This window comes from Microtus ochrogaster, chromosome 6 (genome assembly GCF_000317375.1).
Source record: "Microtus ochrogaster isolate Prairie Vole_2 chromosome 6, MicOch1.0, whole genome shotgun sequence".
NCBI lineage: Eukaryota > Metazoa > Chordata > Mammalia > Rodentia > Cricetidae > Microtus > Microtus ochrogaster.
In genome coordinates, this window is record NC_022013.1 from 87200759 (window position 1) to 87222149 (window position 21391).

General features: G+C 38.2%; 1 protein-coding gene across 4 annotated transcripts in view; it reads left to right on the top strand.

Moving 5' to 3' along the window:
• Akt3 (AKT serine/threonine kinase 3) overlaps window positions 1–21391 on the top strand; it is a 235551-nt gene that overhangs the window by 211233 nt on the left and 2927 nt on the right. For all 4 annotated transcript variants that reach the window (XM_013346981.2, XM_026779836.1, XM_026779835.1 and 1 more), the window contains 3 exons: window positions 1174–1388; window positions 6420–6507; window positions 18164–18266. In XM_013346981.2, coding sequence (XP_013202435.1) covers window positions 1174–1388; window positions 6420–6507; window positions 18164–18266 — 406 coding nt within the window. The remainder of the gene's footprint in view (window positions 1–1173; window positions 1389–6419; window positions 6508–18163; window positions 18267–21391) is intronic.

A 21391-nucleotide genomic window follows, 5' to 3' on the forward strand; every position in this document is an offset into this window, starting at 1 on the left:
TCTCTCTCTCTCTCTCTCTCTCTCTCTCTCTCTCTCTCTCTCTCTCTCTCTGAGACAGGATTTCACTTTGTAGCCCTGGCTGTTCTAGAACTTACTTTGTATGCCAGAGATCCACTGTCTCTGCCTCTTGAGTGCTGTGCCACCACACCTGACTAAAGTTTGTTGTTTCCGAGGCTTCAGATATAAAAAAGATTATATTTCAGAGCAGTAAATACGGGTACTCATTTCCTTCACTATTTTCTGAAAGACTTTAAACATATAAGGGATCCCATAAGTTGTCATATTTATGGTTTTACAGCCACACTCTATACTATCATCCTTTAAATTGTTTGCTGTTTTCATCTTTCACTGTTTGATTTGTATTATTGTCTTTAAATTTTTTTTTTTAGATTTTGTGTGTATAAATGTTTTGCATGTCTGTCTGTGTGTGTGTATGTGTGTGTGTGCGTGTGCGCATAAGCAGCATCATGGCCACCAGATGCTCAAAGAGGAGGATGTCTAACCCCTTTAAACTGGAGGTACAGATTTTTGTGAGTCAACAGGTGGATTCTGGTATTAGAACCCACCTCTTCTAAGCACTCTTAGCCACAGAGCCAGTTTTTCACCCTGTTTTCTTTCTTGTTTTAAACTTCTTAAAGTAAAATGTACAGTGCACAATATGTGATCTGTCACCAGCATGGCCTAATTTTTTTTAAGTTGTTGGAAGGACTCAGAGTGTGAAATGCAGTAGGCCTAAAAGAAAATAAGCAAACATACTAGCTGATGGTTTTCATTTCGTTATGTAGATTTGGATATACTTCAAATTCATTTTAGAAAATCTTTATGACTTTTGCTTTTTGTACATTGAGTGTTTCTGAATTTAAGTTAACTGTTTTATATAAGTAACTGAAGGATTTTTGTTTTCATCTAGAATTTACTTCGTTTGAATGATACTTTAACCGTTAATGTACATGGACTAGGCATGGCACTCCAGAGGCAGAAAACAGATCTCTATGAATTTGAGGCCAGTTTAGCCTCCATAGGAAGTTCTAGGCCAGCCTAGGCCATATAGTGAGAGTGGATGATGATGATGATGATGATGATGATGATGATGATGATGATGATAATGATGATGATGATGATGATGATGATGATGAACAACAATAATGATAATTTTGCTGGTTTCACTTCTAGGTATTAGAAGATAATGACTATGGCCGAGCAGTAGACTGGTGGGGCCTGGGTGTTGTCATGTATGAAATGATGTGTGGGAGGTTGCCTTTCTACAACCAGGATCATGAGAAACTCTTTGAACTAATACTAATGGAAGACATTAAATTTCCTCGAACACTCTCTTCAGATGCAAAATCATTGCTTTCAGGGCTCTTGATAAAGGATCCAAATAAACGGTAAGCCTTGATATCAGTCTATAAATTGCTGATAAATTTGGTTCGAGTTCATGATTTGAAAATAAATTGAAATATACATGATTCCAGGAACCATTGTGTTTGGTATAGACATTTTCCCACTGAGATACTGACTTATTTTTAAGTCCATAATATAGAACAGTTTAAAAACACATAAACTGTTTCTTAATTTGAAAATATTATACAAACTTTTCAAATAAGGACTTTTGAGAAATTTTTATGTATATTATGAGTAAAAATGTCTTAATTACCCTAGGAATGGAAGGGTTTCTTTTTTATTTTTTCAGTCCCTAGGGCTTTTTTATGTTTTTCCTGATTCACATCATAGGAAAAAAGGCTTGTTTGTATTCTTTCTACCACTAATCCAGCTAACATTTCTATGTTTGTTTGTTTGATTGGTTGAAGATTTCTCTGAAGCTTTGGAGCCTGTACTGTACTCACTCTGTAGTCCAGTATGGCCTCGAACTCACAGAGATCTGCCTGTCTCTGCCTCCCAGATGCTGGGATTAAAGGCGTGCACCACCAGTGCCCGGCAACATTTCTCTTTTTTGTTATTTTTTTTTCAGGTATGGCTGAAAAATTGGTTGTAAGACGAGACACTGTAATTTTGTTTTTACAGATATGTTTTGGTTGTTATCTAAGCTCTCTTATAGTCTTTACTGCTCAGTTGTATTTTGTCCATTTATGTAGTAACTTATAATATACTCACTAGTTATATGTGGAATAATTTGTTTATAAAATAACCCATAACTTGAGGTGGTGTTTATCTTCTCCACCTTCCCATAATGTGTGTGTGTGTGTGAGAGAGAGAGAGAGAGGGAGGGAGGGAAGGAGGGAGGGAGGGAGGGGAGGAGGCAGGCAGAGTCTGTCCTCTCCCCATAAGTATCAGAACTTCCTTGAAAGCTCATTGAACTCTAAGCATCTAGAGAATAGACGACTTCATCTTTTTGGTTGCCCAGAATATCTCACCTAATGTTTTACCAGTATTTTTTTGATTCATTCTTAGCATGTATTTGAGAGACTCTCTAATGTTTGAAAGAAGTATGTGAAATTTTAGAACTCGATCTTTGTTTCCTTTAGCAGAGATAATGTAGGTATCTCATTTTTAAGTGTATAAGAGTGTGGGGCTGGAGAGGTGGTATAAGTGGTTAAATGACTGGCTGCTCTTGCTAGGATCCAGGTTCTGTTCCCAGCACCTACCTAATGGTTTACAACCATCCGTAACTCCAGTCCAAGGGCTCCAACACTTTCTTCTGATCTCCTGAGGTGCACCAAACATTCAAAAGATATATATATACACACACAAAACGCTCATACACATAAAGTAAAATATAAGTTTAAAGGTAAATACATTTTTAAGAATGTCATACTGCTTTCAGCAGAAATAACCATATATAATAAAGAGTTTACCATCACTTTTTTATTTCTTTTAATTTCTCTTGATTCTTTGTATATTTTACATCATGCATTCTGATCCCACTTATCTCTGTCCCCTTTCATTCACCCTCTGCCTTGAAACCTCCTCCCAAAACAAACCAAATTTATTTATTTTTTTTTCAGGATGATTAACTCAGCAAGATTTATTTTCCAAGCACTTACAATTGTTAACCAAGAGATAAATTAAACAGCTTCACCCCTCAGAAACTCATAGTACAGAAGGGCTCTGGATTTTCATCTTGTTTGACAACAAAACTTAATATTTATTTTTTTAAACCCACATATTGTACAATTTCCTAGGACTTTGTTTTTTTTTTAACTTTTTTATTTTTTTTTTTATTGAGAAAAGGAAAAAAAGTTTCCCCCTCCTCCCAGCCTCCCATTTCCCTCCCCTTCCTCCCACCCTTCTCCCCCTCCCCCCCTCCTCTCTCCCTCCCTCTCCAGTCCAAAGAGCAGTCAGGGTTCCCTGCCCTGTGGAAAGTCCAAGGTCCTCCCCCCTCCGTCCATGTCTAGGAAGGTGAACATCCAAACTGGCTAGGCTCCCACAAAGCCAGAACATGAAGTAGGATCAAAACCCCGTGCCATTGTCCTTGGCTTCTAATCAGCCCTCATTGTTCGCCATGTTCAGAGAGTCCGGTTTTATCCCATGCTTTTTCAGTCATAGTCCAGCTGGCCTTGGTGAGCTCCCAATAGATCAGCCCCACTGTCTCAGTGGGTGGGTGCACCCCTCATGGTCCTGACATCCTTGCTCATCTTCTCCCTCCTTCTGCTCCTCATTGGGACCTTGGGAGCTCAGTCCAGTGCTCCAGTGTGGGTCTCTGTCTCTATCTCCATCCATCACCAGATGAAGGTTCTATGGTGATATACAAGATATTCGTCAGTATTGCTATAGGATAGGGTCGTTTCAGGTTCCCTATCCTCATCTGCCCAAGGAACTAACTGGGGACATCGCCTTGGGCTCCTGGGAGCCACTCTAGGTTCAAGTCTCTTGCCAGCCCTAAAGTGGCTCCCTTAACTAAGAATTGTGCTTCCGTGCTCCCCTATTCAGCCTTCCTTTATCCCAATCATCCTGTTTCCCCAAGTTCCCCCCATCCTCCCCTTCTCACTTTTCTCTCCCCATCTCCCCTTACCCCCAACCCACCCCACCTCCAAGATCCCACTTTTCTCCCCGGCAATTTTGTCTACTTCCCATAGGCAAGAGGATAACTATATGTTTTTTGGGGGGTTCACCTTCTTATTTAGCTTCTTTAGGTTCACCAATTGTAGACTCCATGACCCTTATTTATGGCTAGAAACCAATTATGAGTGAGTACATCCCATGTTCATCTTTTTCGGTCTGGGTTACCTCACTCAGGATAGTGTTTTCTATTTCCATCCATTTGCATGCAAAATTCGAGAAGTCATTGTTTTTTACCGCAGCGTAGTACTCTAATGTGTATATATTCCACACTTTCTTCATCCATTCTTCCATTGAAGGACATCTAGGTTGTTTCCAGGTTCTGGCTATTACAAATAATACTGCTATGAACATAGTTGAACAAATGCTTTTGTCATATGATCGGGCATCTCTTGGGTATATTCCCAAGAGTGGTATTGCTGGGTCCAGGGGTAGTAGGTTGATCCCGAATTTCCTGAGAAACCGAAACACTGATTTCCAAAAAACCATATGATCATTTCATTAGATGCTGAAAAAGCATTTGACAAAATTCAATATCCCTTTATGATAAAAGTCTTGGAGAGATTAGGGATACAAGGGTCATACCTAAATATAATAAAAGCTATTTACAGCAAGCCGACAGCTAACATCAAATTAAACGGAGAGAAACTCAAAGCCATCCCACTAAAATCAGGAACACGACAAGGCTGTCTACTCTCGCCATACCTCTTCAATATAGTGCTTGAAGTTCTAGCAATAGCAATAAGACAACATAAGGGTATCAAGGGGATTTGAATTGGAAAGGAAGAAGTTAAACTTTCGTTATTTGCAGATGATATGGTAGTGTACATAAGCGACCCTCTAAACTCCACCAAAGAACTTTTACAGCTGATAAACAATTTATCACTCTTATAATTTGGTTCCATGTTCTTGTTTCTGACGTTGTATTTGTGTGGAAACAATATATAGTGATTGGATCTACTCTGGTATTTTGAAATTGGCTATGGGGATGGCATTTCTTCTACTACCTAAATTGACAAGTCTTTTAAGACAGTGTTTGATTTGTTGCTTTTATTCTTTAGACATAATAAAGTGATGAATGAAAGGTTAATAGATGAGATTTGGTTGAAGAGCTTTTGGTTTCTGGGACAGTGTAAATGCCCGGAGAGGTAGAGGAAGTGCTCTTCCTGGGGAGAGTCTCATCTTTCAGCACTCACTGACAGAAACAGATCATGGTTGCTGTTTACCATGTCACTTTCTTCTCTGGCTTTACCATAAACAGTACCAAGTCAGAACTAATTAGAGCTATAAATTCATTTATAGTTGAATTTGTAATTGAGCAAAAATGAAATGTTTTCTGTGAGAATAATTTTGCGGCTGGTTGATAATGGAAACATTCTATTCTTTTTCTTTGTATTTATTACACTTCACATCCTTTAAAATAGTAAAAATCATAATGAACTCATACACACATGCATCTGTGCTTGATTAACTTGAGAGTTTCCTATGTTAGATCCCAACTCCAGTATGTCCCTTTACCTTCTTTTTTCTCTCAGTTTTTTCTTTTTTTTTTGTTTTCTTCTCCCTCCTTTCCAGTCTTATTTTTCATACATATTTTCTTTTTAATGAACAAGTACTAAATTAAACCTTAAAAGATACAAAATACTTGTTTTTTCCTATTTTTAACTTTTATTTTTATATTCTGAATTGCACAGCATATTGACTTGTAAGGATGTTTCATGGGTAACAATATTGTCTCTGTGCAATTCTTTAGCGATATGACAGCAGTGTGAGATTTTATTTGGAACAGTGCTCTCCAGAGATGGGTTTATTGTTTTTCTTTTTGATACATGGTCTTGGTGTCTCTCTGTACCCCTGGTTGTTCTGGAACTCACTGTGTAGACCAGGCTGACCTCAAACTCAGATCTGTCTGCCCCAGCCACTTCAGTCTTGGGATTAACTTCACCACTAACTCCGTAAGATCACAGATGTGTCTCTAACCATTTGTTTACTTTGGGATTTACATTAACAAAGGAACATTTTGGACTCAGTTACTAAAGAAGGAACCGTGGCTATATCTTCCATTATACCTGGTGATACCTGTGTATTTCTGAGTCTTGTAACCCCCAGAGGGGCTGCATTATCTCTACGTGGGAGTTGGTCACTTGTTCATTACCCCCTCTCTAAGAAGTGCTTGCCTCTGTAGAGTGCTCTCCAAAGCCTTTATCTTTTACCTTGGTCTAAGGATGGTTCTTATTTAGTAGTATATTTGAAAATTTTAGTTATTGAAGTTATTTAATTTTTATGGCTATGCATTTAAAATTATTTCAAACACAGTAAATTTTATCTACACAAAAGGTTTTATTGTGTGACTTATGTAAATGTTTTCCATTTTTTAAATTTTATTTCTATACTCACAGCCTTGGTGGAGGGCCAGATGATGCAAAAGAAATTATGAGGCATAGTTTCTTTTCTGGAGTAAACTGGCAAGATGTGTACGACAAAAAGGTAAGATGTCTTTGTGATACTCTACACAGCAGAAATTTATGGGAATAGAATTTAATAATGTAGTGATATTTCCTATTTTACTTTGGTGTTTAAACAATAACCAAACTTCTTAGCATAATTTTTTATTTGTAATTTTGTGCCTCTTGAAACTCCTCCCAATTGTCAAGAGTTTATTTTGTCTTTTTTTAATAATAATTTCTTCAGCCTTATTTCTTCCAGTTGAAAAAGAAGACACCTAACATTTTGTTTTTCATTTAGATAAGCCAAAAAAGAAATAATAATTTATAAAAATTGCCTTTATGTCTTAATTCAGAACATTTCTCATTCAAATATATAGATTCTTTATTTTTAAAACAATTTGCAGTAAAACAGTTTTTGTATTTAACAAAGTAAGGATTTATGGTCTTATTTGTATCCTGTTACATGCAACATAACTTTATTTCCCACAGAAATAATTGCTGCCAACTATGTACCTTTATTTTAATTATAAAGCGCATTTTTCCTTTTGGTGTTTGTTCATTACTTAAGATTGTGTCACACTTGGCTCAGGCTGCCGTGCAGCTTGCTGTGCATTCTGGGCCTGCCGTCAGTCACAGTGGTTCTCTTGTCTGTCCTTCACAGTGCTGGGTTCCAGATGTACAGCACATGCATGTCTCTGCCAATTTTAGTACTTCACTTTGCCTTCAGATATTGTTAATACAGATACTGATTTTGATTTTTAAATGCTTCCATAATTTTTTTATATGTGTGTATGTGGCGGTGGGTTGAAGTCATATTATTCTGCATTCTCTTACGCTGAGCCTCGGAGCTTACTGATGAGGCTGGCTGGCCAGTGAGCAATAAGGATCTGCTTGTCTATGTCCCTCAGCCGTGGGGTATCACTGTGTGCTACCATGCCTAGCTTTTTGCGGGTGCTGGAACGCTGAACTCATGTTCTCATGTTTGTGTGCTAGTTACTATACGTAAAGAGTTACCTCTCCAGCTCTTTATATAAAATTTTAGTGTGAAATTTTGATATGCTCAGTAATTTACTTTACTTGATGTTTTATCTAATTAATTTATCTAATCTAACGATTTCTAGATTTCTTTATTTTTTTATCTGAAATATTTGTTTTGTGCCAAATACTTTTCTCTTTGAGTCCCATAAAAGGATACCAGTACAAATCATAGGGGAAATGATTGATATTTCACTTTTATGTTAGATTGTTGGCAATGGGAAATTTGGTGTTTTTTTTTCTTCCTGTATCTAAGCATTTAAGGTAATTGTCCATTTAAATATTTACTTAAATCTTCACTTTAACCAAACTTACATATTTTGAGTTTCTAACATGTGAAAGCACATGTATGTTCTAGGTCTTTCACAGACTCTATGAAACTCATCAGCATTCTGAAAGCTGTGAATGTTTATTGACTTGATCCAGGCAATTGCATCCACATTATAAGATAGATTATGATCCTTACGAGATAGATGTATACCTAAGAAAGTCTCTGTGAGCTATACTCTGCTTATCATGTCTCTGTACTACAAAAGAACTGGAAATAATGCATGGTCAGGCATAAGCACCTGCACTTACTTACTGGGTCAAGATCACCTGATATGGCCACGAGGAATGACATGAAGCCAGGTTGGAGGAGCCACAGCACAACTGAGGCTGTGGTAGTTTTATTGCGAGTCCCCATGACACACATGGTAGAAAGAGAAACCTACTCCTACCAGGTGTCTTCTGACTTCCACATGTGAGCTGTGCCACATGCAGACCCTTCTACCTACACTCAGACAAATGAGTATTATAAAAATTCAAATATGTAACTTATGTATAATTAGACATTTCTTCTTTAAAGTTGGGCACTATTACTTACTAATAAACTTTGTGTTTATTATTTTATGTATTAGTCCATAATTAATGCCTAGTTTTCTAATTAAAATGATTTTTGAGACAGTCTCACTGTGTGTCTCTGTGTAATGTAGAACTGATGGTGGTAACCAGGCTGACCTTGAATTCACAAAACCTGCCCTTTTTTACCCCTTTCTAAATATTAGTGACACAGTAGAGATGATATATTTAGTACCTTAAAACTATGTCTTAATCATTGTCTTCAAAAACAGAAGTGAAATAGCTATAGTAGCATGGTAACCCTCAGGAGAAGGTGGAAGAGCTGATCCTTTGTTCTCCAATGTATCTTGCCCTCTCACCCCCTTTGCAGAGAGGGACAGCCATTTGAGCCTTAGGAGAATATGATTGTTTTAGCACCCTTAAGCTGGAAGATTTTTCTGGCAGGTTGTTTGCTGGTGTAACTCGTCACCATGATCTTTCCTGCTGGGTCTTCCTGTGTAACCTGTCTTGCCCTCAAACTCAACGTCCTCTCTCCATTGGTTCTTTGAGTTACAGGTATGCACTACTAACTAGTCCAGCCTCGGATTTTATTTCATTTATTTATTTTAATATTTTTAGAATTATTTTATGTGTGTATGAGTGTTTTGCCTACACATGTAAATACTCACTCTTTGTGTGTAGTGTCATGTCCATGAGTGTGTAGTTTCCATGGAGTTCATAGTATTACAGATATTTGTGAGCTGCCATGAGTGTTCTGGAGCCCGGGGCTCAAACTCCAGTCCTGTACAAGAAGAGCAACAATTAACCATGGAGCTCTCTTTCAAACCCAGCCTCAAATTTGAAAAGAATCAAATTAATTTGGATTTCATTAACTTTTCTCTATTGTGGGTTTGCTTGTTTGTTTGGGATTTTATCTTTGTGTGTGTGTGTGTGTGTGAGCGCGCGCGTGCTTGCATGAGCGAGCACGTGCATGCTGGGACTTGAACTTAACCAAGGTCCTACATGTCATGTGCTAGGGAAATGTGCTGCTACTGTGCAGTCTCACTTAGCCCATTTGATTATTTCATCATTCTGCCGCATTTGCATTTATTTTGCTAGTTTTGTAGGTTAGAACCATGATTATTGTTGAGACTTTATTTCCTAAGCCAACATTTCTTAACGTATGGATTGTGACCCCTTTGGGGGTCAAATGACCCTTTCACAGGGATCGCCTAAGGCTATTGGAAAACAGAGATATTTACATTACAATTCATAGCAGTAGCAAAATTACAGTTTTGAAATAAGAACAAAATGATTTTATGGCCGGGGGTCAGCACAAAGTGAGGAACTGTATAAGGATTGCAGCCTAGGAAGGCTGAGAGCTAATGCTCTTGAGACTTTAAAAGACCTGTTTTTTCATTTTGAACTACATTTTCCTTTAGAAAATATTTTAAATATTTTATCTATATGGCATGTTGGCATGTTGGAAATATTAAAAGTAACAACTAAGTATTAGGGGATGAGGAGAACCAAATGGCTGCTGTGATTATAGAAGTTCATTGAGTTATCTTTGAATCTGGATAATTTTGTTGTTTGACTTTTTTTGTGTGACATTTTTTATAAAAAAGTTTTTTTTTAAAAAAAAAACCTTTACGCTATCAAGGATAGAGTAGGGAGGAGAAGAAGAAACACAGATTCGCCTCTGTAGCATGCTTTCCCAAGATGCTCCTGTGGGTATGGGACACATGTTCTGTTAAGATGGCAGATGGTGCAGTTCATGTCGGCAGCATTCTTCCGTGTACTGGTACTATCAGTTCCTGACAAGCAGTTGTTGAAATCTTCAGCCACAATTGTAAACATCTTTTTAATTTTGTGTTTGTTTTTTGGTTTTGTTTATTTGTTAATTTTTTTCAGTGATCTACTCAAACCCAGATCCTTCCATGTGTGAGGCCAGTGCTCTGCCACAGAGCTGCACCTCCTAGCCCACTTTCTGTGTTCCGAATTTGCACTGTCAACTGTATATATGTTTAAATTTGGAAGTGGTATATCTTGATGAATTAATCCGTGGGACTAGTTACTGTTTTTTCTCTTAGTAAATATAAGGTTGTATGTGTGTGTGTAGTATGTTTTTTCTCATCATTTTACTTTTATCTATTTAAATTATAAATAAGTAGATTCTGTTTTGGCGTGTAGTTTATTGTGTTTTTCTTACTGCATAATGTATGACTTAATGAAATGTAATATATAGCTATCTTCATTTAATTCATTTATTGATAGAGTTGTCTGGCTGATTTTAGCTTGTCTTTTTTGCCTTTCTTTTTGCCTACCTCTCTTGTGATTTCTTTGGTATTTCTGGTTCCATTTTACCTCTGCCATAATCTTCCTAGCTATCTCAGTTGTTTTTTTGTTGGAGGGTGTGTCTAGATTCTGCAGTGTCTGTTTCCACTCAGTCTGCTTTCAGCTGTAACCACATCACATTCAGCAGCAGGCTTTTCCTCTTGTCACCATTTCTGTGCTGCCATTTTCAAAGGATTTTTTTCTTTCTTATGATAAACATCACAGCATATGATAATTAGGATTGTTGCTTTATAGATAACAGTTCTGATATTTGCAGTGTTAGGGATTAGATCCAGGTTGCATAATTGCTAGCTAAGCTCTCCACCATAGGGCTACACCCACTAAACTCTCAGCAGTACTGCTTAAAAGTGGTTAAAAATCAATTCATCATTTACTATAGGTCTCTGCATCTGTATGAGTTTTTCTTTAGCCTGCATTCTAAGGCTGTCTATTGCTCTACACTTCAGTCATTGACCTTTCTTGGCTTTGATAACATTCATAGAAAGGAAAATTAAAGGAAATATGATATTGAAATTAATGGAAATGTGATATTTAAGAAAGGGAGAAGAACAATTTAAGGAAAGAAGAAGCAGTAGTAAGTGGCATGACTGACTGGAGAGACAAGGAGAGATGTGTTAATGGAGAGACGCCTGAGCACATAGTACACCTTCAGAATAGTGCTACTCCTGTGCCTGGTGGGAGGGAATGGCATGCAGTACAGGAACTTTTTCTAGATTTCTTGGTATAGGGAGAGGGTCTAGAAAAGAATCCCATTAAAAGTCTGCCTCAGTGATTGTTTTAGTTGGGGTTTTATTGCTGTGATGAGACACTGTGACCACAGCAACTCTTACAAAGGAAACATTTAATTTGGCCCACCTTACAGTTTCAGAGTTTTAGTCCATTATCATCATGGCAGGAAACATGGTAGCATCCAGGTAGACATGGTGTTGGAGAAGGAGCTGAGAGTTCTACTTCTGAATCCTAAGACAGTGGAAAGAGAATGTCACACTGTGCTAGGTTTGAGCATATGAGACCTCAAAGCCCACCTCCAATGACACATTTCCTCCAACAAGCCACACCTACTCCAAGAAGGCCATATCTCCTAATAGTGTCACTCTCCATGGGCTGAGCATTCAAACACATGAGTCTATGGGGGCCATACCTATTCACACCACCACAGTGATGTGTATTAATTTTCAGGGGCCTCGGAAATTAAAATTGAGGCATCAAGGAAGGAAAAGGAATATGGATTCTATAGAAAACTTAAAAGAAATAGGAACGGATTTTAGTCTAAAAGTATAAGGAGAGGCAAGAGGAAAAGTGTTTTAATTCAATAAAAAAATAAAAACTTGTCTAAGGAACCAGCATTTGAGTTGGAACAGGAAAGAATGTAAACCTCTGGGAGTCAGGAGTATAGAGTTGAAGGATGGATTTCCTCTATAGGAAGAAAAGGATGACAGAGTGGTTGGGAATGTGGCTTTGTCGCGGAGAATAAGAGTGTAGGCGAGTGGTACCAAGTACTGGGAAACGTGCATGGTCTAGAGTGGAATTTGCTTTTAGAACACATTATTGCAACATATTTCAAGTTCATTGGTGAAACGTCATGCAAGTGTTGTAATGGAACTTTCTGAGTCAGACAGGGTATTCTAGTGTCCTGTTAGCATTTCTAGTTGAAGAGTTGGATGATAGAAGGCGGTTATCCAGATGTTAGTGATTGTGATTGGAACAGGAAACAAGAAGAGAGACACAGGTTTCTGAGTATTGTCAAGTTGCTGCTCTTATCACCCTCAAATGATGGCTTACTTTTTAAACTTTATCCAGAGAAAGATGCATTCCAAATACATACTAGACACTCTCATGGCTGAACGTCTTAATTGCTGCCTTGTTTTGGTCATGAGGTATTTTACGTAGGATGTAAAAAAACATAGACAGCTGTCAAAACTAACATTAGTTTTTCCATATGATATAAATAGCATAACCTTTAAGAAATGCCTATGGATTGATTTTTTTAAATATATTTATTTATTATGTATACAACATGTCTGTATGTATGTCTGCAGGCCAGAAGAGGGCACCAGGTCCCATTACAGATGGTTGTGAGCCACCATGTGGTTGCTGGGAATTGAACTCAGGACCTTTGGAAGTGCAGGCAATGCTCTTAACCACTGAGCCATCTCACCAGCCCCCTATGGGTTGATTTTATAAACATATATATATATATATGTTTTTTCTTATAAGAATCTCACTTAACCCAATCGAAGACCCAGATGTTAATCTACACACCTTCGAACACATGATTTTTGACAAAGAAGCAAAAAATATCAAATAGAAAAAAGAAAGCGTATTTAAAAATGGTGCCGGCATAATTGGATATCAACATGTAGAAGAATGAAAATGGACCCATATCTATCACCATGCACAAAATTCAAGTTCAAATGGATCAAAGGCCTAAAACCAGCCACACTGAACCTCATAGAAGAGAAAGTGGGAAGTATACTTGAACACATTGGCACAGGAGACCATTCCTAAATATAACCCCAGTAGCACAGACACTGAGAGAAACAATTAATAAATGGGACCTCCTGAAACTGAAAAGCTTCTGTAAAGCAAAGGACATGGTCAACAAGACAAAACAACAGTCTACAGAATAGAAAAAGATCTTCACTAACCCACATCAGGCAGAGGTCTGATCTCCAAAATACACAAAGAACTCAAGAAATTGGTCATCAAAAGAACAAATAATCCAATAAAAAAAATGGATTACAGACCTAAGCAGAGAACTCTCAACAGAGGAATCTAAAACGGCTGAAAGACACTTAAGGAAAAGTTCATCATCTTTAGTCATCAGAGAAATGCAAATCAAAACAACTCTGAGATTCTACCTTACACCTCTAAGAATGTCCAAGATCAAAAACACTGATGACAACTTATGCTGGAGAGGTTGTGGGGGAAAGGGAACACTCCTGCATTGCTGGTGGGAGGGCAAGCTGGTACAACCCTTTGGATATCAGTGTGGCAATTTCTCAGAAAATTAGGAAACAACCTTCCTCAAAACCCAGTAATACCATTTTTGGTAGGATGCTCAATCGTGCCACAAGGACATGTGCTCAACTATGTTCATAGCAGCATTGTTTGTCATAGCCAGAACCTAGAAACAACCTAAATGCCCTTCGACCAAAGAATGGAGTACTACACAGGAGAAAAAATAATGACATCTTGAATTTTCAGGCAAATGGATGGAGCTAGAAAACATCATTTTGAGTAAAGTAACCCAGACACAGAAAGACAGTTATCACATGTACTCACTCATAAGTGGTTTTTAAACATAAAGCAAAGAAAACCAGCCCAGAAATCACAATCCCAGAGAACCTAGACAACATTGAGGACCCTAAGAGAGACATACATAGATCTAATCTCTATGGGTAGTAGAAAAATACAAAATCTCCTGAGTAAATTGGGAGCATGGGGACCTTGGGAGAGTGTTGAAGAGGAGGGGAGAGGCAGGGAGGGGAGCAGAGAAAAATGCAGAGCTCAATAAAAATCAATTAAACAAAAAAGCCTCTCACCTAAAGCCAGGAGGGGTAGTGCACACCTTTAATTCCAGCACTTGGGAGTCAGAGGCAGATGAATCTCTGTGAGTTTAAGGCCAGCCTGGTCTACAGAGCTAGTGCCAGGACTGGCTCCAAAGTACACAGAGAAACCCTCTTTTGAAACCCCCCCAACAAAAAAATCTCACCTACAACGAAATCTTGGGAAAAAAAATCATACTGAATAGACATGTTTAATGTCCAAGTGTCGGAACAGTCCAAATTGGAAGCAGTGTTTTGGCTCTGAGTAGGTATCAGTACAGAGCTATCGAGTGTGACAAGTGACATGTTTCAGGTGTAAATATCAGTAGTATAATCTTTAGTGAAAACACATTTTGTACCAGATTACAGCATCTTTGTGTGAAGAATTACCTAAAATGCAAAGAAAACTGATAGAAGTGCATTTATTTAACACAAACAGACTCATCATCTTTATTAATTAAAAAAATTCAGGTTTTGGTTTTATTTTCTCGATTGTCTTTTTTAAAGTTCATTGATTTCTGCTCTAAGTTTTGGTTTTCTTTCTTTGAATTCAACTTGCATACAATGCCTGGTGTAGCTAAAATACCCACTTTTGTGGTTCTAGTTTATGGCTTATGAATATTTATAGACCTTGACCTTGATATTTTTTTCATAGGATTGAGGTCATACATGTGAATGTCAATTAATATTATATGGTTACAGAAAAATGAGATACACTTATTTCAAATTTCTAGTTTATGTTTAAGAAAGAATTGGTATTATAGAGCTTTATGTATAGCATAGTTAACTAATACATGACATAAGTGGATTCATTTTATGTATACATATTCCATATTCTTGCTTTTTCCAATACTTGTGTACATACTTGTATAAACCATAAAGCGAGTTTTTAATTTTTCTAAAACAATCTTTTATTTTACATACCATTCCCAGTTCCCTCACCCTTCCTTCCTCTCCCCACCTTTTCCCCACCCAACTCCCCCCATCCACTCTAGGTTGTAGGGCCTTGGTCCTGCCTCAGTGTGATACAAAATTTTTTAAGAGGAACAGGAATCAAATTAACCAGAATTTCTGCATAAGATTAGCTACTATATCATATTGCTTTAAAGAGATAAAAATATAGTAACAGATTTTGAACCTACAAGTGCTGCACATTTTTGTTACCATTGTCTTTGTCCCAGTATTTTGATTCATATATACTAGCACATAGTGATTGAGATTGCCATGGGTTCTAAGGCAGCTATGACACTATAATCATGGTCTATCATAGAAAGAGCCAGGTACTACTCAATTTCTTAAGCACCACAGCCTTAAAATAGAAAACAGACAAACAAAAAAATTAAACATACAGGAACAAGGTAGTCACAAGTGATTTGATGCTAAGGGAAGTCTGAGGAGATTTACTTTGAAGATCTTAGTCCTATACTCATATAGTATTCCCAACCCAAGTGGAATTATGGACTGATATATTCTCATGAATTTAAGAAAATTGTCTTTCAAATGTATTCCTCTATTTATACTGTAAAGAAACATAAGTATTAATTTTAGGAAAATAGTGAATGTTAGTGTATGATTTGATTGTTAGAAGAATACTCAATGTACTTGAGTGTATACAAGTAAACCTAGCTCTAAATATGCCTTTTCAGTCAACTGAATTTAATGCCTTAAATACATTATCTATTGTGATAACATAATAATCAAGACAATCAGCCCCCAAAGAGGCTTATTTGACTCACAGTTTTGAAAGTTTCCACATGTGACTGGCCGATCCTATTTCTGTTGGACTTATCAAGAGGCAGATGGCACATCATGGTGGGAAGTACAGGTGGAACAAGCTGCTCACTTATGGCACCAGTGAAAGAGAAATAAAAGGGAGAAACTGAGGCTCTGTGGTCACCTTCAAGAGCATATGATCTAAGACAAAGCTAAGCCCATCTCTTAAAGTTGATTAAGTTTCTGACATCAAGGACTTTATCACATGGACTTTTCTAGATTCCTACTGTAGTAGCCCTAATCTTGATCCTGCTGTTTTGATCATTTACAACATTTTTTAAGAACACAGTAACTTTCAAAGAAAGATCTATTTGAAGTACAATGTATTTGTTGATAAAATATATCAAGTTTATACTTTAATAATATGGTTGCTGTTTACTGAATTAGCACATAAAAGCTAACCAATTTGTAGCTAGGTGTTTCTGATTATTAGTGCTTATCATTTCTATGGGGGCTTACACTGGGGCAGCTGATACAAGAATATTTTGAAAGAGGAGCCTAGAGATATAGATAGATAACAAAGATGATATGATACTATTGGCTTAAGGCCAAAATAGAAAAGCTCATGTAGTAGTTGTGTGCTGGGGTTACTGTGGCAAAATGTCACAGACTAGGGCTTGTGGTTTGGTTTGGCTTATTCTCGTTTGTAAAGAAACGAGGTGGGGGAGGGGGGGATTGTTGCAGGTCCCAGATCAAGGCTTACATTTGTTTCTTTTCCTCAGTTTGACATAACCTTTCCTTAGTTCATGTATTTCCTTGAGTGTCCAGATTTCTTCTTTTTATAGACACGTAGGAGCAGGTTAAAGCCACTTTAATGCTGTTATCTCTTTGAAAGCTGTACTTACATACAGTCTTACTTCTTTGCTACAGGGTCTCTGTGTAGCCCAGAATGGCCTCAGGTTCACAGTCCTACCTCTGTCTCCTGGTTGGTGCTGTGCTATAGGTGTGTGCCACTAAATCTGCTTCACATTTTTGTTGTTTTGTTTGCAGACCCCATTTACCAACTTTAAAAAGCAGAACCTATCTAGAGAATAAACATTTTAGTACATATTTGGTGATAGTGAGAATGAGGACAGCACACTTCTCTCAGTTCAACTGTTTTTCTTCAATATTTTAGCAAAACATGCTAATTTCTTTATCCTGTTTCTTTTTCCTATTCTTATAAGAATTATATTTTGTTCTGATGAGACTCACAAAGCCTGGGGCTAAGCATCTTGTTTTCAAAAGGAGATGCATATGTCTCTCTTGCCCTTTGGGGTCAGAGTTCTGACAAGTGAGAATCCTGTCACCTTGCTCCCCTCCACCCAGTACAGATTAACATGGATCAGCCATCTGAGGCTTCCTTCTCACCCTCTTCTTGCTTTGAGACCCACTAAAGTCAGTCCAGCTCTGTTAGTCCTAGCATACTTACTTCAGACTACTTTGGGACACAGCCCTTGTGAGGGAATAAAAGCTTGGATGCAGTTTTTCATGAATTTCAGAGGCTGCTAAGAATTCTGATTCTATGGCAAAGGTAGGCATCAATGCCTGTTCCAATAAAGCAGAATTCTTTACAAATTATAAAGGTGGAGTGTTATCTGTGCCTTACAGAACAACTGTGTTGCGTTGACTTTTGCTGATATGTTGGTTTGTTGCTTTTGAAACAGGGTCTCACTATGTAGCCAAACTACATACATGTGATCTTCCTGCCTTAGCCTTCTGAATCTTGAGATCACAGGCGTGCATCACCACTCCTAGATCAGTTATATTTTTAATATTAACCAATTAAGCCAGTTACTAGGAAAGAAAGAAAGGATAGCAGGCAAGATTGCATTCTCGCTGCCCCAGGAAGAGCCGCCATCTCACCTGGTTGCCAACTTCCTTACTATAGCCCCTCTAAGCCTGTTATCAGTGAATAATTATAACAGACTATACAGTGTTCTCATCTCAGCATGGTTCATGAGTTCCCCATTCTTCTGTTTCACATAATCAGTTGTTGATGGAGTAGCCAAGATCTTACTATCAGACTATTGACAGAGGGAGGCAAGCACCTTGTCTACCTTATAGTGTGACTCCGCCTTCTAGTCTTTGTCACCATTCGTTTCATTGTTTGCTCTCTAATTATATCCTAAAAGTAAGGTTTCCTTAATTAAAATACATTGACAGTATTCTTTTTTCTTATAGCTTGTACCTCCTTTTAAGCCTCAAGTAACATCTGAGACAGATACAAGATATTTTGATGAAGAATTTACAGCTCAAACTATTACAATAACACCACCTGAAAAATGTAAGTAAATTTATTACACAGTTGATAGCTTTCTAAAATAATTGTAAACAGTCTTTTTCAGAAGCATTTGCTACTTTAAAGATTAAATCAAACTGTGTCTTTTATTCCATTTCTGTTGAAAATTTGGAGCTCCCTGTGAGGGAGTAGCAGAGCAGCAGGAACACGAACAGTCCTGGGAGGAGAGTGAGAGGCGGAAATACAGACATCGCCCTCCTTGCTGCTGTCTTAGCCGTGCTCTGCTGACCGTCGGGAGCATTCCCTAGTCCAGACCTTGTTTCCTCCGTCATATCATCAGAATTAGTGCTTTTGCCTCCTCCTTACTTAGTCGTTTGAACTTGTTACTTTTAAAACTAGGTTTTCCTTAAACAGTAGTATCTTTCAACACAGTTTAGTTTGTTATTTTCATGCACATACTTTAAATTAAAAATGGATTAGGCTGTGATATCATATACCATTTCATGTTGTTCCATATACATTAAAATATGCTCATAAGAAATGCTATAAATAAGTAGATTTTGATAAAGAACAAGGATAGGGTAGAGTTTTGAGGTGATGTTTGGAAAGCTAAAAGTATCCCAGGCATTCATATGTAGCATCCTTTAGCATTTCTTCCTTACTTTTTCTTTGTTTGAACATTTTTCTCTGTTGTTGATTGTTACTGCTCAGTTACACTGAATGTCTGTGAGACAGAAAAAGAAAATGAAATACTGTTCCCATAGTGGTCACGGTTGACTAATGTTATTGTTGAAGCACAAACTAGGACTCATCTGGGTTCCATGGCTCTGTACCCAGGAGAGTATATGCCCTGAGGGGAGATGTCTGTGTGGACATATGTGCACTTCTGGTCATTTGTGCCTTTAGATTCACCAACAAGTGTTTAACTTTTTGTAAGTGAAGACTTTGGAGCCCAGTGTCACACACAGCTGGGAGCAGGGCTCACCAGCTCAGTTGGGAAACCAGCAAAGTGCTTAAGATGCCCATGTGCTAAAATGAGTTACATGTGCTATTGGTAGGCTTTTAGCATCACTAAGAAGTTGGAGAGTGTTCAAAAGCCTGTGTAGTTGCAGGCAATTAGTTAAGGGTTATCTGAGTAGAAGTTATGGCATAGGCCTTGGCCTCTGGTTCCAGCATAGGATGTAGCAATACAATTGTTCAAAATGCTGGGAAGCACCAGTGAGTGGCTGAACATACCGAGAAAATGCCTACCCTGAGTTCTTTCTGGGCTCTGCCATTTGGATCTAAGGCTAGTTATTTGCAGTCCATCATTCCCCAGGGTAAAGCTCTAAGCTGGGTTCCTTTTACAGTATACACCCTTATTCTCACCCAGAGAATCACTGTTGATATACTAGTCCATGGAGTAATGTAGTCTTAATAAGCTCCTTTCTACTGGAATGCTTCTGTGTGGATGATGATGCGTTTGTTTTCTATTTTTGTCAGTGTAACATAATATTACTGAGAGAAAGGATCTTGTGACTTAGTAGCTATTTGTCCCAGGTCCCAGCATAGATGCCTGGCCCAGCATAGATACTTGATAAATATTTATTAAACAAGTGAACATAAACTGGGACTGGGACAGGGAAAGTTAGGGTAAAGAATATTCCCTGCTCTCAGCACAGTGCCGTTGCCTTTAAATATCTATCTGGGCTACCTTTCCTCCCAGTTGACATCCATAGTCTACACTGGGATAGGAAGATATTGGTGTCTTACTGAATGTATGTTGGAGGGAATCTCATAAGCCTAGCTAGGTCTGGATCTCAAAGGATCCTGATGCCTCAACCTTCCAAATAACGTGCCTGGCCCTTAACACCACGCTTGACTTACGACCTGTCCCTGTTCTCAGTCTCAGCCTTATCAAGATGGTTCTTTTCTTAAACAAGTTTTGTCATTTAAGGAGTCTTTTTAAGTGTGTGAATTTAAATATGTGAATTTGAAAAAATATAAGTAGGGCATGGAAAGGAAGAGTCACGAGTAGATAGTTCACTTCATAAAGTTAAAAGTAAAAGCCCAGTTTTAGAAGATAGGAAATGTGAAAGCATAGACTAAAGCTGGGGAGCTTACTTCACGTCTTGTCTGAGACGAGATGCCTCAACTGCCTGATGAATAAGCCCAGGGATTCTGGGATAATCTCTAGAGCCTGTGTTTCTCTGGAGTGTGCCTGGCAAGCCAGCTCTTAAAGGCTCTAGATGACTCCAAGCTTGAGTGGCCTGATTAACTGGTCTTTATGATCTTCATGAAAAGTCCAATATAATAAATTCCTAAGTGGAATGAGCATGAAGAAATATAAGACTAAAAGCCAGTAGCTGTAAAGACAGTTTAAAACTCTGGACAGTCTCGACCAAGTGAGATTAGAAGCTATTAAAGATACTCTGTGGTTAGTCAGTCACTGTTTCATGAATAATTTGGCTCAGAAGTCAAGGACCAAGACATCTTGACTCCTCCTGTTTTCATGTTTATAACCCTTAACTCATGGTAGCTGTCCTGATGAGAATTTGTATGTTTATTTCTCAGTTCCTAAAACCTCTGAAATGTTGGAGAGAAAATGCTTTATATGCTCTGCTTCTAGAATTTGACTTTAACCTCTTTCCTCACCTCCATTCATCAACAAGGGTAGACCATTTTGCATAAGCCTCCTCAGTATCTTTGAAGGGTGATGAGTTTCTTTCTAGAGTGTTGAGACTGTACAGAAAGCCCTTAGGTTAGCATAATTCCCAAGGTGGGAACCTGACTTGTGTGGGCATGAGAAGTAGAGTCTGGCTTCGCTTTGCTGCTGTACAGTGCAGCAGCCAGTGTGGTCCATGCCTGTCAGGGTCTGCCCTAGACTAGGGTTAGCTTGGCCTCCTCTCGCCTCATTCATGATCTCCAGGCTGGAAAGGCAAGTGAGAGGATGGCCAAGCCTCTGTCTGTCTCAGCTTCCTGTTGGAGGGGAGGGGTCCCAGTGGCTATTAACTGAAGTTCTTGGTTCTAAGTGCCAAGGCAAGGGCTTTAACTTTGGCAGTCCATAAATTGTAGCTGTCCATTATGGGAAAAGAAAGGGGGCAACAAAACATTATTACACATAGAGTGGGCTTCTTTTTTCCTTCCTTCCTTCCTTCCTTCCTTCCTTCCTTCCTTCCTTCCTTCCTTCC